At 37.2% G+C, this 16819-nt stretch overlaps 1 protein-coding gene across 3 annotated transcripts in view; it reads right to left on the reverse strand.

Moving 5' to 3' along the window:
- The window catches only part of RNF38 (ring finger protein 38), a 131049-nt gene that overhangs the window by 25364 nt on the left and 88866 nt on the right, over positions 1 to 16819 (reverse strand). For all 3 annotated transcript variants that reach the window (XM_047066333.1, XM_047066338.1, XM_047066341.1), the window contains one exon: positions 5285 to 5478. In XM_047066333.1, the coding sequence (XP_046922289.1) occupies positions 5285 to 5478 (194 nt within the window). The remainder of the gene's footprint in view (positions 1 to 5284; positions 5479 to 16819) is intronic.

A 16819-nucleotide genomic window follows, 5' to 3' on the forward strand; every position in this document is an offset into this window, starting at 1 on the left:
TCTGCTGAAAGTTTTGCCAATAATTTTAGCATGCATGAATGGATATTCAGCTATCATTATTACGCTATTCTAATGTTGATTTCCTATTCCCCTCATTTCTTCTACATGTATTGATTGGAATTCTGTAAGGAAGAACTGTCACTTCTCTCCCACTTTTGTTTATTCAGTTATTTATAATCAGTATGAACTCACAGATATTTTATTGTTTGGGTTATAATCCACACTACTGTTTTTGTTGTTCAAATTACTTCAACTCTGTGCACTTTGTTTAGTTCCTGTGTCCTTTCACTACATCTCTTATCCTTTGGAGTACTTCCTTAATATCTGGCACAATACATGCTCCCTCATCCTGTATTTTCCCTACACCAGTTCTGGAATTAACCAGTTCTCCAAAGAGCCTTGGTTCTTTTAATTGCAGAATGGTATTCAGAAGAGAGGTGTGCTTACTCCTACACATGAATCACTATTTTTAGCCTCCCTAAAAGAACAAAACAAGAAAATGTATCTACATATACTAACTCATGTGTATGCACATATCTTTTGTATCTGTACAGATATTTTAAAGGACTGTATTATGAGGCGCCTGGCTGGCTCAGTTGGTGGAACGTGAGGAACTCTTGATCTTGGGGTTGTGAGTTTGAGTCCCACACTGGGTGTAGAGATTACTTAAAAAGAAAATCTTAAAAAAGTAAAATAAAGGACTGTTTTATGTATCACTAAAAAGAGGAAAAGTTGCTAATTAAACTATGATATACCATCAATTCTAAGCCCTTACTAGATGTTAACATGGGAAAAAATATGTACCTTAAAATCAAAATAGAATGTATGTGCTCAGATCATTCATCTCCTGAAAATGTATTCAACCTATACACAAACTTTAAGGTCCCCTTTTATTATTGTTCTATTCTGTTGTTGCCACTTGTTCTCACTTCTCTACTCAAAAATAATTTCAACAGCATTCACACTAAACACAAATTAAGATCCAAGTCCTCATGCTGACATGTATGTCTCTGTATCTTCACTATATGGCCCCTCGTTAAATGGTAGGTATGTCTTTGTGACAGAGTATTTAGGAAGCAGAACTGGAAAATCTAGAAATAAGAAATGATAAAATATGGACAAATATTTCTTTCAGTTGACTTTATCGTACTGTCATTTTATTTTAGGTGTATCAACTGTAAATAGCCCAAAGCTGTTCCCTCCTCTTTACCTGCCTTTTGTTAGATGGAGTTTTCTAGATATACTATCTGTTTCAATGTGTAGAAGCTATACATTCTGTATTTCTCCTAGTAATTACCCTTAATACACTCTTCTCTCTCTGTCCCCATCTCATATGCAGATCTTTTCCATATTTCTTTTGTATTTTTTTAAATGTTTACTTATTTAAGAGAGAGAGAGAGCACGTGTGCAAGCAGGAGGGAGAAGGGCAGAGTGAGAGGGAGAGAGAGCCCCAAGCAGGCTCCATGCTGTCAGTGCAGAGCCCAACACATGGCTCAATCTCATAAACGGGGAGATCATGACCTGAGCCAAAATCAAGAGTCAGATGCTTAGCTGACTGATATGCCCAAGCACCCCTCTTTCTCTTTTTTAGTCTTTTTGAAGTTCATTTATTTTGAGAGAGAGAGAGAGAGAGACCATGCACACTAGCAGGGGAGGGGCAGAGAGAGAAGGAGAGGATCCCAAGCAGGGTCCAAGCTATCAGCGTGAAGCCCAATGTGGGGCTTGAACTCACAAACTGTGAGATCGGGACCTGACCTGAAACCAAGAGTTGAATGCTTAACCTACTGAGCCACCTTCTTTCTCTTTTTTAAACAGACCTTCTTCAGACTTAAAAGCATGTCATTGTTTCCTTTGCCAACCAATGGTCTTGAATTACAGTTCTTGCATTTATTCTTCTGCTTCCTAGGGAGACTATAATTTTTAATAATTCTTTCAAGGAGGATTTCTTGCTGGTCAATTTTGTCTTTGAATATTTGAAATGTTTTTATGTTTTGGCTTTACACGTAGATGATAAGGAAGCTAGCAGAACTCAAAAAAGTTTCTGTCTTGGAATATTTGTCAATTTTTTATTTGTCCTTCATGTATGTTCTGAAAGTTCAAATCCTGTTCAAAACTCAGTCTTTCTTACATTCTGGGAAATAATTTTGCATTATTTCTTTAGAAAGGTCCCAAACATAGGGGAAACCACAAGAGACTCTTAAATACAAAGAACTGAGGGTTGCTGGAGGGGGGTGGGTGGATGGGTTAAATGAGTGATGGGTATTAAGGAGGGCACTTGTTGGGATGAGCACTGGGTTTATTATTACAGAAGCAATTTATCACTAAATTCTACTCCTGAAATCATTATTACACTATATGTTAACTTAGATTTAAATAAAATTTAAAAATTAAAAAAAAAAAAGACAAATAGAATAAAAAGGGCCCCCCATGAGGAGCGCCGGGGTGATTCAGTTGGTTAAGCATCCTGACTCTTGGTTTCAGCTCAGGTCATGATCTCGTGGTCATGGGATTGAGCCCCTGCACTGGGGATTCTCTCTCTCTCTGCCCCTTCCCTGCTCACACTCTCTCTCTTAAAATAAATAAATAAACTTAAAAAAAATTTTTTTTAAGAGGTCCCTTCAATTGTCTCCATCTGAAAATATTATTAGACATACTTAGAACTGATGGCTCGGTCTCTATATTTAAACTTTTTTTTATCCACACTTCATTTTGCCTTTCACACTATATCTGGGAAAATTTCTCCACTTGATCTTCCAGAAACTAGGACACCTTTTCTACATATTTACTAATTCTAAATTCTACCAAGTAAGGTTTCTAGTTGATTTTTATGGATATAGTATCTTCTTGCATCTCTCTCATGTTACACTTACTCAAAAATTCTGTGTGTTCTATTAACGGTTTCTTCAAGTTCTTTGTTTTATTGAGTTTAGCGTCCTTCTTTCATTTTGTATCTGAAATTACGTTAGACTGTTGTTGGATATTACATCTACTTGCACGGCCTGCTTCTGGGAGGATATCTGGCAACTAAGTGTATTAGCTAGCCTACAATAAAATATCAAAGGGAGAATGGAGTAAGGAATCCTAATAGACTGCTGGGCAGGATAAGCCCATAGTTAAGTTTTCCAGGTTAACTGCTCCCTATCCTTCCCCTTTGTGTTTCCATGACCTTAGAGCACAAAGCTTCTCTTCAATTTTAGAACCCACAGCTAGTTACCACTACCATCTGGAACAGACACTTCTGACATTCCCTTGCTGGCCCAGAGCCTTTACTCCTAGGCTTATACACTATTGACATGTTTCCACATGTACACAAGGAAATGTGTACATGAAAGGTTGCTAATAACACTCTTTATAATAGTAAGAAACTGAACATCACCATTACTCAGTAGTAGATAGAAACATAAATAATGGCATATCAATATAATGGAGAACTACTGCTACCCACATTAAAAATAGAATGCTTAGGAAACAAAGTAAAAAATGAATACATTTAAATGAAAGTAAAATTAGCAAAAACTAAAATTACATCATTTTAGAATACATTCATAAGTATTAGAAAGTATTAAAGGAATGTCGTCAAATCACAGGACAGGGTTTATCCTTTAGGAAGGATGAATAGGGTCTTGTGAAGTAGTAACAACGTTTTATTTTAACCTGGGTGTTGATACACTTGTGTGTTACCTTTTTTTTTTTTTTAATTTTTTTTTTTAATGTTTATTTATTTTTGAGACAGAGAGAGAACATGAACGGGGGAGGGGCAGAGAGAGAGGGAGACACAGAATCTGAAACAGGCTCCGGGCTCCGAGCTGTCAGCACAGAGCCCGACACAGGGCTCGAACTCACGGAACGTGAGATCATGACCTGGGCTGAAGTTGGACGCTCAACCGACTGAGCCACCCAGGCGCCCCGTGTGTTACCCTTTTAAGTGTATGCTTGTTTTACAGGTTCTTTTGAAAGCATGACACATTCCACCATAAAACAATAGGAAAGATTACAGTAGATGCTCAGGTTGTAACCCTGAAACAACCAACCATATTGTCTCAGCTACTGTATTTAACAGCTATAAAATATTTTACCTGGTTGACATACATTATTTTAAACATTCCCATAAAATTAGGTAAAAACGCACCAGGTAATGTGAAAGTCTTAGGGTCTCAACAGAACATAACTCAGAAACAGGTTTATTTTGTCTCATTTAGAACAAAGAATGGTAGTTTTAAGATCCTTCATTATTAGTTTCCTAGGGCTGCCATAACAAAATACCACAGACTAGGTGGCTTAAACAACAAAAATTAATTTTCTCATTGTTCTGGAGACTGAAAGTCCAAGATCAAGATGTCAGCATGGCTGGTTTCTGGTGAGAGCTCTCTTCCTGGTTTGCAGGATGACCACCTTTTTCACTGTCCTTACATGCCAGACCGAGTGAGCTTTCTGGTGTCTCTTCTTATAAGGGCACCAATCCTATTGGATTGGGGGCCCCACCCTTATGACTTCATTCAACCTTAGTTACTTCCTTAGAGACCCCATCTCCAAATACAGCCACACTGGAGAATTAGGGCTTCAACTATGAATTTTGAGAAGACACATTCAGTCCATAACACCTTCCTAACTCCAGACCTTCAATATTTCTTAGATTACCAACATACTGGACATGCAAACAGCTGCCTCACTCCAAGGATTCACGATTTCCCTGAATAAGAAATGTATGTACTCAGGCCACAACTAAAGAGGAAGAAGCTCAGAAGAAATACATTCCCCCAGGAAAGAAAGACAGGGGCCAAGTCCCATGAGAGAGAGGACTGAGCACTGAAGTAAACTTCAGTCACTCTTTTGTACTAGAGGCTCCACGGTTTTATAAGAAACCTAATTAAGTTCCCAATTGCCTTAAGGATACACAAGAAATAGGAATGGACTAAAAAAGAGTATCTCATTTCTAGGATTTCTGTATTTCATTACAGTTGTGAGCTATAAAATTCATTTTTCTGTAATCAGGATTGTAGGCTAGCCTACAAAACACCTTAAACCATAAAGTAGCTGAATGCATATATGATGGCATGGATTGATTTTAGGTAAATCACTTTAGCCTCTTTGAATTTCTTCACCTGTCAACCATAAGCTAAATGAACTCTCATGATCTTGTGTGGAAGTCTATAAATAATGTCACCTTCTTCATGTGAATGTGTATCAATGTTTATAAAATGCCTATAGAAAAAATGCTTTTTGACATAAAAAAAAAAATCTATCAATGGAAGAGAATTTAAGAAATACATTGTAATCAACTAACCTTCTTCTGTTGCGTGCAGGTGTGTTGCATCGTTCCCCTGAGAAGTGATGTTGGCTTGATCGAACTGAAGGGGGCTGCCTATTTGATGTCATCTCCCATGGTCGCATTGGTGGTGAGGGAGCTGGTGATGCTGATGTATAATCAAAGACTGAATGAGAGAGGCGCTGTCTCTTGGGACTCGGACTATCTTCACTCTGCCAATGCAACAAAATCAATCAACTTAATGAGACCTTTTAAGGATTTTGCATTACTATATACGCACAGGCGTTTAAACATATTTACCTTAAAGAGTAAAGGAGGGGAAAAACATGCTGTCAACCCAAATTAAATATCTTTAAAGAAAAAAGAGGCTGAATAGGGGAAGGGAGATACACAGTAAGTATCAAATGGAAAGTAAAATCTGTTTCTTAAAAGTCATCATAGGGGCGCCTGGGTGGCGCAGTCGGTTAAGCGTCCGACTTCAGCCAGGTCACGATCTCACAGTCCGTGATTTCGAGCCCCGCATCGGGCTCTGGGCTGATGGCTCAGAGCCTGGAGCCTGTTTCCGATTCTGTGTCTCCCTCTCTCTCTGCCCCTCCCCCGTTCATGCTCTGTCTCTCTCTGTCCCAAAAATAAATAAACGTTGAAAAAAAAAAAAAAAGTCATCATAAAACTCATGGACATTTAAGATGAACAATAAGGCAATAAACAATTGTATGGAACTTGACCATTTATTTAAAACCCCAAACCAATTCCACTATGTTCCCCCATCAGTTAAGTTACATTTTTAGAGATCAGTTCTCATCTGTGAGATCAGCTGAGGAGGGGGAATAATTTTAGTAGGCCCTTGACTTGATTCTAAATAACACCCTTCTGCTTCTTTATTCCCACTATTTAAGGTCATTACATTTTCTTTAATAAGGGTTAGAGGAATAAAGTAACATTTTTATGAAACAGATAAAGAGTCAACTGATCTAGATCATTAGTTCTTAACGAGAACATTACAGCATTTTGAGGAAGACACAGAGTTTCAGGTAAATCGTGGGAGTGGTGAATAATTCAAAACCTGTACCTGTTACACATTGAGTTTTCAAGGATCACAGCATCACTAGCTATAAAATTGGTATGGATCCCTTAGTTGAATTAGTAACTCTCTAGGATTCTCCATAGAATTTTCCCATCCAGTCTCACAGAAACTATCAAAATTTCAAGTTAACCAATGTCTGGCTAACCAATGTCTATTTTCTTTTTTTTCTTTTTTTTTTTTTTTAATTTTTTTTTTTCAACGTTTATTTATTTTTGGGACAGAGAGAGACAGAGCATGAACGGGGGAGGGGCAGAGAGAGAGGGAGACACAGAATCGGAAACAGGCTCCAGGCTCCGAGCCATCAGCACAGAGCCCGACGCGGGGCTCGAACTCACAGACCGCGAGATCGTGACCTGGCTGAAGTCGGACGCTTAACCGACTGCGCCACCCAGGCGCCCCACCAATGTCTATTTTCTAAGAGAACCTCTCTTATCTCAAATCTACTCCTTCAAGTTCTAATTACTTGGTCATTAGAGCACTTTTGGGTGCAAAATAATTGGTGCCTGCTGCCAGCACAAAAAAAATCGGATTAGCAAAAGAGTATATGGGGCTACAATACTACAACATTAGATTTAAAGAGATAAACAAGAATTAACTAAACTGATAAAAATAAAGCAAATTCCTAAATGGTTACTTTTGATCATTCCACATTATTAAGCAGAGGTGTTCCAAAAACGATGTCACTGTCTTTCTATATTTAAAAATATTATAATTCAGGATGCCTGGGTGGCTCAGTCAGTTAAGCATCTGACTCTTGATTTCGTCTCAGGTCATGATTTCACTGTGAGACTGAGCCCTGCGTCAGGCTCTGCGCTGACAGTGCGAAGCCTGCTTGGAATTCTTTCTCTGCCCTTCTCTGGCTCGTGTGCAGATTCTCTCTCTTTCTCTCTCTCAAAATAAATAAATAAACTTTAAAAAGGATAATTCAAATTTATCATTATAATTAAAATAGTAAATAGTTTTCAGAACCATAAAGAAACACCTTATTTTCTCCCTAGATTTAATGGTGCTTGCTATTAAAAGTATGTTTGTTTTTATCTTTTGATTTTAAGAAGAAAATCAGTTATGTTCTGATAACCCTAAAACTTCAAAAATACCAATGAAATGTAGATATTTTGATTAAAACAAAGCAGAATGATCAATACCTGGCAAAGTCATACATTAACTATACAGAAGCACTAGAAATAAGTGATCTCCAGTTGGTCAACCAAATTTGACTTTTTTTTTTTAAACTACCAAACGCTAGTAACCAATCACGATCTTCAGTTTTCATATATGTATCTTATACTGCGAAGCTTAATGCAAGCTATGATAGGGACTTTGAATTCTAAAAAGTCACTGCCCAAAATGGAGGGGAATGGTACAAACCCACAAAAACAAACTGCAAATGCATTGTTTTTAAGAGACAAGGTGACTGGGAAAGTTCCCTATCTCTTCTGTGTGCTGTGATAGATTCACATTAGTGAAAAAGAGGAGACAAAGAATAGGAAGTGGAGGGAAGTGAGCTATTCATTAGTTCTAAGGTAATAACTCTTCCTATTTTACTCAAAGTAATAGAAAACCAAAATGGATATTTAAAGACAGGGAAGTATTAAGAAGTTAGTTTACTACATATATACAACATGGTTTCATCACATTCCTCATCAATTTTAGTACTCTAAGAATTCCAAAAATATCCTCAGTTTCCAGAAAAGGGAAGTAGGAATAACCTACAAAGAAACAAGAATTAGATTAGCATTCCCTCAGAAAACAAAAGATGCTAAAAATGCTGAGGGCAAATATTGAACCTAGAATTTTATACTCCAACCTAACTACTAATCTACTGTGAAGGCAAAAGGAAAGACTTGCCAGATATATAAAGGTTCAAAGATGCTTCTCACACATCTTTAAAAAATTTTACTTGATTGATTTTATGTGTGCACACATGTGTGTGCTTTTATTTGAGGACACAGACACACACAGAGGATCCAATGAACAGTAACTCAGAAGTGCAATGAAAAGACATCTCAGGACTGAAAAGTAACTATTCCAATTAGAACAAGCTAGAGGACTCCAAGAAATATACTCTAAATAATATGAGTTCAAAAACAGTACGACTGAGAACTTGGAAGTTCTTACAAAACTTAAGCACATGGTTATTCTGTCATAGGAAGTATAAAAGGTAACCAGGGGTGCCTGGGTGGCTCAATCGGTTAAGCACTGGACTTCGGCTAAAGTCATGATCTCACGGCTCCTGGGTTTGAGCCCCGCATGGGGCTCTGTGCTGACAGCTCAGAGCCTGGAGTCTGCTGGGGATACTGTGTCTCCCTCTCTCTCTGCCCCCTCCCCTGCCCATGCTCTGTCTCTCAAAAATAAAAAATAAACGTTAAAAATTTTTTTTCTGAAAGGTAACCAGAGTCTAGGAAAAACAAAGACTAAAACAAATCCATTATCATTTTGTCACCTAAAGCATCCCTGGAGTAGAACAGGTAGAAGATTATATCTTCTCCTCCATGGGCCAACATGCTACTTAGTCCTGAAATGACTATAACAGACAGATACTCCTAACACTATGGAGACTGTTCACTGGTTTTCAATTTTATAATCAACCTAGACAAGGCGTGAAAGATCACCATTGTAGTTACAGAAAAAAATATGTAAGTACTGTAAACTTTGGTAAATTAAGTATAAAGACTTGTTTTGACAAAAGCATGGACTAAATGTAAAAATCCTAATAGAAACATCTAGAAATAATGGCTTAAATACAACAAAAATATTTTTTAAGTTTATTTATATTGAGAGAGATCGAGAGATCGAGAGAGAGCAAATGTGAAAGCGGGGAGGGGTAGCAGAGAGAGAGAGAGGGAGAGAGAATCCCAAGCAGGTCCATGCTGTCAGCGCAGACCCAGACGCAAGGCTTGAACCCATGAACTGAACCGTGAGAGCATGACTGGAGCAAAATCAAGAGTCAGATGCTTAACCAGACTGAGCCACCCAGGTGTCCCAACAAAAATAGTTTTTAAATGTAACAATGAACTCAGAAAAAAAGGGAAACTACCAAGGACCAGAAACAAAGGGGAAAACCAAAAACCAGATTTGGTGTTTTTATCTTGGGGTGGGACACAGAAGCTATGGCCTTATCACTCACTGAACCCTGCAAAGAGCCAAAGTTTCCCAAGTACTATACTTGCAATAAAAGGGAAGACTAGTGGGGCGGCTGGGTGGCTCAGTGGGTTGTGAGTCTGACTTCGGCTCAGGTCATGATCTCATGGTTTGTGGGTTCAAGCCCCATGTCGGGAGCCTGGAGCGAGCTTCAGATTGTGTGTCTCCCTTTCTCTCTGCCCTTCCCTCGCTCATGCTCTGTCTCTTTCTCTCAAAAATAAATAAACATTTAAAAAAGGGGGGGGGGAAGACTAGAAAAAGCCCACTGGCATGGAGAATCAATAAGAAAACAGATCTACTCTGGACTGGACTGGAAATTGAAGAAGAGATTTATCCCGAGAATTCAAACCACAGGTTAGCTCCTGAACACCAAGTTTAGGGTTCAATTTTTTTTTATTACCCACAGAGGTTGCCTATGAGGCTCTAAGCTTAGAAATTAATATAGAAACTGGTCCAGAATTATGCTGCTACAAATTCTCTTGGCAGAGGTGAATGCACAGCAGAATCTGGAGGAACACTCCCCTGACCTTGGACAGTGGTTCTTCTACTTCTGCAAGTGTCAGCAACACCAGATTGTTCGGCCTGCTCTTCAGTCTCTGATTAAGAAATTTTGGATCAGGGCCCAAGAATCTTCATTTGTAACACAATCTTGGGTGATGGTTGCTGCTGCTGGTGTGGGACTACACTTTGAGAACTACCAAAACAAGTTAAGGGACTCTCTTAGCAAAAGTCCCGAAGGATAGACTCGCCATAAAAGAGAAATTTACTTTTTCAATTTTCAGTGGAAGAATTTCCCTTTTTTCCTTGTTGACTCTGTGCCAGTGGGCTGACTTTAGAAAGTTCCAGAAGTTGATTCAAATGAGGCACAAGTACTATCCGTTTTGGTACAGAATACTGGTGCAGATTTAGGGATCAAGGGAGGCAAGAGAGGGAGGAAAGGAAGAAGAACAAAAGAAATCTAGCTTGCTAGCTTTTATACTTGGTATTAAACATCTGATAAAATGAATTACACCTCTATTAAACCAAATCACCTTAAAATTTTTCTAAGTATTTATTTTTGACAGAGAGAAAGAAACGGAACACAAGTGGGGGAAGGGAAGAGAGAGAGGGAATCTGAAGCAGGCTCCAGGCTCAGAGCTGTCAACACAGAGCCCAACGTGGGGCTCAAAATCATGAACCACGAGATCATAACTTGAGCTGAAGTAGGACGCTTAACAGACTGAGCCACCCAGGTGTCCCAACACCAAATCATCTTTATAACCAAAATATCATCATTAGAAGTGAAAACAACCCTGGAGACATAAAAATGCATTGCACGATTCCAAAAGCAAGTCTAAAGTCATTAAAATCAGGGGCGCCTGGGTGGCTCAGTCGGGTGAGCATCCGACTTCAGTCCGGGTCACGATCTCACGGTCTGTGAGTTCGAGCCCCGCGTCAGGCTCTGGGCTGATGGTTCAGAGCCTGGAGCCTGCTTCCGATTCTGTGTCTCCCTCTCTCTCTGCCCCTCCCCCGTTCATGCTCTGTCTCTTTCTGTCTCAAGAATAAACGTTAAAAAAAAAAAAAAATAAAGTCATTAAAATCAAAATGTTATGGTAAAAGAAATATGTACACACATGCAACACATATGCATGTATATATATACATACATAAAATACATATTCTTATATAGATATCATATATTTATATATAATTATGTAAAAAGAAATGTTATCTAATAAAATTAAATTTATACATCTCAATCAGCAAGTCTTGGAGATAAAGCGAGATCCTGTGGAGACCAACTTTTCCCAAAGTGGAAACAGATTCCAAGTTGTAGATAAAAACTGGAAACTGAAATGGCTCTGACTTCAGCTACCAGTAGTGAGCCTCATGGACCTCTTCTCAAAGTAGCAAGGTGGCAACTGGGAGGGGCTAGACAGGTGGGGGTAAATTGACACAATAATATGGTCCTTTCCCTCCACTTATCATTCAAGACTATTTTTCATCTCTTACAAATAAGCACAGCATGACTTAGAGTCCCCATTTCGGAAGTGCCTGGGTGGCTCAATTGGTTAAGTGTCCAACTCTTGATTTCGGCTCAGGTCATAACCTCATGGATTGGGAGTTCATGGAGCCTGCTTGGGATTCTCTGTCTCTGCTCTCTGCCCCTCCCTCTCTAGCAAAAATAAACTTAAAAAAAAAAAAAAAAAAAAAAAGAAAAGAATCCCTAATTCTCTTTTTAAACTCCCAGACTTTCTCTACTTGCCTTAACTATCTTTGGCAAAAGATAAAATTTCTCATTTCACAATTAAGAAATAAACGCTAAATTTAAATGGCCCAGACAGAGAAAACACTGAATTCCATTCATTTTACCTTTTTTTTTTTTAATGTTTATTTATTTTTGAGAGAGAGCATGTGAGTAGGGGAGGGACAGAGAGAGAGGGAGACACAGAATCCCAAGCAGGCTCCAGGCTCTGAGCTGGCACCACAAAGCCCGATGCGGGGGCTCCAAACTCACAAGCTGTGAGATCATGACCTGAGCCAAAGTCAGATGCTTAACCGACTGAGCCACCCAGGAACCCCTGAATTCCATTTTAATAGATGTGAAAGTACTTAAGAAACTAAAACACTTCATATAAAGCAATTTGGTAATAAAGAATATCCATCAAGACAAGACTCTTGTTTTGTTTTGTTTTTGCAAAGGAAGGATATAAGCAAGGAAAAGCAGGAAATTAACAATTCATATTTGAATCACACAATATGGCTTAAGAAAAGATCTCTAAATATTCTCATTTAATTTTCTACAATCTGAAGTCTTTGTTTAAACTACATCCAGATTAATGTGTTTCTATTAGTCAAGATGAACCAAAGACAACTGAATGATTACACTGCCCTTGAACTACACAATGTATAGTCCTGTTTCACATAATTCACATTGGACTTCAATGTATAGCTCTGCTATTCCTCAGCTCAAAATATTTCAGAATAAAATCTAAACTCATAACCACACTACCAGTACATCTTCCTGGGATGTTATCTTACTTGTAGCTACAGAGGGGAAAAAGGCTTTGAATACTGTATTTTCAAAAGCATACATCAAAAAAAAAAAAAATCAGAACTTTTGCTTTTTGATATTGTTCAAGTTAGTGTATTTTCATGAAATATGTGCAGTGAGTGCTTCGAAAGGGATTCTAGTCATATAGCATTGCAGTCCTATCATAATGAGTAGAATTCAATATTGTGTGAAAATGATGTTACTACCACTGGCCATAACTGCTAGTCCAGGAGTGGCTTCCTGGGTTTAGGGAGGCCTGAATGGCTAATTTTTTAAGAATATATTAATGACCTTATGTTCTATTTTTTTTCTTAATGTTTAATCACACAAAGCATCATTCATTGGTTCACAAAAACATTACCTTGATGGTGTAATTTGTTTTCAAATGTTAGTTCCACCAAAGCACTCGATTTTATGTATCATGAATCTGACTGTAATAATTTTAAGCTGTAAACACAAATCAATGGTTAAAATAAAAAATCTGAAGCATAAGTACGAAACCAATGAAAACGGAGAAGATAATAAGAACAATTTGAAATCAAGGGATCCCTCTGAGATAACCAGGTAGAGCTGTTCTGCAGACAGCTCAAGTCCAGAGACTAGAAATTTAAGGAATTTTTGGTATACAGATAGATGGTAGGTTAATGAAGATACAGACATGGACAAAATTTCCCCAAACAACTTATACAGTGAAAAGAAGGTCCAATATTGAACTCTAAAAAATATTTCATGCTGAGTAGTTCATGAGACAGTGGATGGAGTGTGGTGATAGAAGGCTCGGTGAAATGGAGCAAGGATTCAACTAAAAGGTCAAGCAAGATGGGGACTGAAAAACATCCACTGTGTTTAACAACAAGGAGCTCAGTGACATGGAGTTATTTCTTTGTAATAGGATTTAGTATCTATTATGGCATATTGCCCGTTACAACAATTTTCAAAAAAGGTTTTTTCCCCTCTGTATTTTCTTTGAAAATCTTTCTTATGAATTTAGAATAACTCTATAAGGTTTCTAAAATCATTAAAATTCTAATATTTTGGCTGGAATTTTTACTGTCTATAAATTTGTTGGAGAAGAGATTTTTTTTTTTTTACAATAATTAGTCTTCTCTTTCAGAAACCTAGTCTATTTCTCTGTGTATCAATCATGAAAATTTCAATCACCTAATTAACTTTTGTAAATTTACAAAATAAAGTATCAGACAGCTATCATTAGGATACATGCATACACCCTTGAAACCAAGGGGTGTGCTAGACATGAAATCTAAGTTCCCTACAATGCATCTGTTTTATGAAAGCACACTATCTACAATCACAATCAATGGATTGATTGATGGCACAGAAACTTAATTTTAAAACTGTAAGGGGCTGAGAGAGACAAGAGGGAGTTTTGGGGGAGATGAAAGTGTTCTATTGTCTTGTTTGAGATGGTGGTTCCACATCTGTATGTATTCATCGAACGTCACAGACTTGTACACCAAAAGGGTGAATTTTACTGTATGTTAATTATACCTTAATTTTAAATTTCTAAAACTATAGGGAGTACCTTTGATTCTAATGTTAAATATAGACTAATTTTTATAGAGATGCAAATATGCCCACACATGTACGTTTCTTCTGTAAGAAAACTCAGACTGACAAATATACAAAGTCATCATTTTCACAGAAATTAAAATATCAACTCAATATACACTGGGAAAGGGATATGAGAATATTCATGGCAACACTACTGCTTGTGATAACAGTAAAAAACTGTAAACTACTGGAAATGTCGATCAAAAAGAGAGGGAATAAACTACAGCATATTCATATAAATGAAACACTAAAAGAAAAATGAATCAACTACATACATGGCTACAAGCATCATTATGGATGAGTCTCAAAATGACAAAATACAAAGTATGATAATATTTATATTAAGTTCAGAAAGTAAACAGTATAGTGATACTGTTTGAAGGATACTGCATGTGATGAAACCACACAGAGAAACAAAGGGATACTAAACACAAAACTCAAGAGTTTTACCCAAGGCACAAGTATCAGACAGCAGGTAGATAGATGGAAGGTCATATGAAGACCTCGAAAGTATAGGGAATGGCTGACTTCTTAAGACGCACGGTGGGGTTTTTTTTTTTTTTTAACTATACATGTGTCTGCTTTATACATTGTAACTTTCATATATGAATTATTTCATAATTTTAAAAATTAAAAGAGCATGCAGAATTTGAAAGATTTTGACTAAAACAAGTAAAAAAGGAGCAAAACACAAAAGTTTTTAATAAACAAGGACAGTGACAAAACTGCTAAAGAGTGGAGATGAAAAACAAATATAGCCCAAAACAGGATGAGATGTTTCTTAAAAGACAACTGGTGGTTGGAAACAAAGACCCAGGGGAATATCAAACACTTCTATGTCCTCTATGACCATCCCACTTACTAGATACATACTCAATCCCCATGTATGGAGTAGGAAAAATCAACAGTTCTTTTTTACTCCTACACAAGGCTGCAGGGAAAATGATGTCCTCCAAAAAGAGACTAGTTTCAGCTAAGATAAGGATACTTTAAGAAAAAAATGTAAGAGGTAGGTGAATCTGTTTAAAACGGAGTGTTCCAAAGGGAAGGAAAAGTAAAAAAGCTAGGAGGGAAGGAACTTGGGGGAAAGCCAAGAAAACATAACACATTAAAAGAATAACTCTGAGAATAAGAAATGGGGAGATTTCTCCTTTTCACATGGAAAGTAAATATTCTAGGGCTGAGAAAAGCAAAACTGGAATAAGAAATCACACCCAATTTTATTATCAGAATTAGCTGAAGGTCTCTGACAGTATCTCAAAGGGGATATGAGAAGGATTTACTTTGCTTCATGCAGAACAATGGTAGGCCAAAAAGTGGGCAGAGTTCCCTGGGAGCCAAGTATACTGAGGGCCTTGTTTTAAAGTTAGAAAAAAGTAAGATTTAAGTTTAGAGATATAAATAAAAATTTAACAATAATATCTTTCACCTTTCTGCAACACTCAAATGGAACTGGCTCTTTTTTGTTTCATTTTTAAAACGTGTTTAAATTTACTCCATTTGCCAGCAACTCCTTGAGTTTAAAGTTAATACTGACTTAATGCCGAGAGACACAAAGAAGTCTAGAAAACAAATTAAGTGTCATATAATTGTTTAGTGGTGGCAGCAGGGAAGGTACTAAGTCAATTTCTTCCTTAGCTATACTGGTTTGCTACTAAATATCAAGCTACTGCAGACCAACTGTATCAAGAACAGTAGTCAATATGCCATTTAATTCAATACAGATAGCTATGTCTCTTAACATACTGTGTTGTGTTTACAGAAATAGTTGTTGATTTCTACAGGTGGTATTGCTGTAGTAGAGACAAGAAATAGCAAAAGGTGAATTTAAGTCTCTGCTCTGCCAATAACTAGCTATGTAACAGGGCATCTCAGAGTTTTTCTGAGCCTATTTCTTCATCTAGAAAATCATCCACGACTGGTGTGTTGTTAGGAGGATTAAAAACAAAGGAGACAATACATGCAAAGCAGAGAACCTGGCACAAATTCCAAGGAATATCAGATTGCAGAGCCCTGGATCACCTAAAAAGCTATTCTCAGAAATTTCATATCTTCAATTTAATGTATCACACAAGCATTTCTCTTTCAGAACTAGTCCTAAGCTCCAACCTACCACTTCCACACAAACAGAAAAATGGCTCTATCCAAAATCCAAGTTTTGATAAGCGACTCTCACTACCTCAGATTTATATACACATATACAAATACATACCTTGGCCCACAACCCTAAAACGCAGAAGCAATTCTACAACTAGTTTCCATTCGGTAATAAAAATACTGACTTCCATTATAAAACATGCTTCTCTAGCAGTAATGGATTGGAAATTTAGTAGCCAGTAATTTATTTGAGCACATCCTAGCAATCTTGTCAATAAACTAATGATAGTCCTTGCCTTAATTTATTTTCATTTTACATATAACAAAAATTTTAATATTTTATCCACAGGTTCAAAAGTGATAGAAGGTACGGAAACATGTTTTCTTTCTGAAATTTACATCACTATCAAACTCTAGGCAATAAACAAATAAGTAGTAATGGCTTTAAAAAATATCTTGCATGCTTCCATTTTTCCATTCCTACACAATTTCACATATCTGTAATATCTTCTACTTTCCTATAGAATGTGGCCTATTAGCACAAGTGATTGATACCACAGATTAAAAAAAAAAAAAAGAATATTAAGTGGTCAAACAATAAACAGCAGCTCAAGAGAAGACAAAC

The sequence above is a fragment of the Lynx rufus genome, unplaced genomic scaffold (assembly GCF_022079265.1).
Source record: "Lynx rufus isolate CCGP_SWC_20201006 ecotype Redwood Valley unplaced genomic scaffold, mLynRuf1.p SCAF_10, whole genome shotgun sequence".
Taxonomy (NCBI): Eukaryota; Metazoa; Chordata; class Mammalia; order Carnivora; family Felidae; genus Lynx; species Lynx rufus.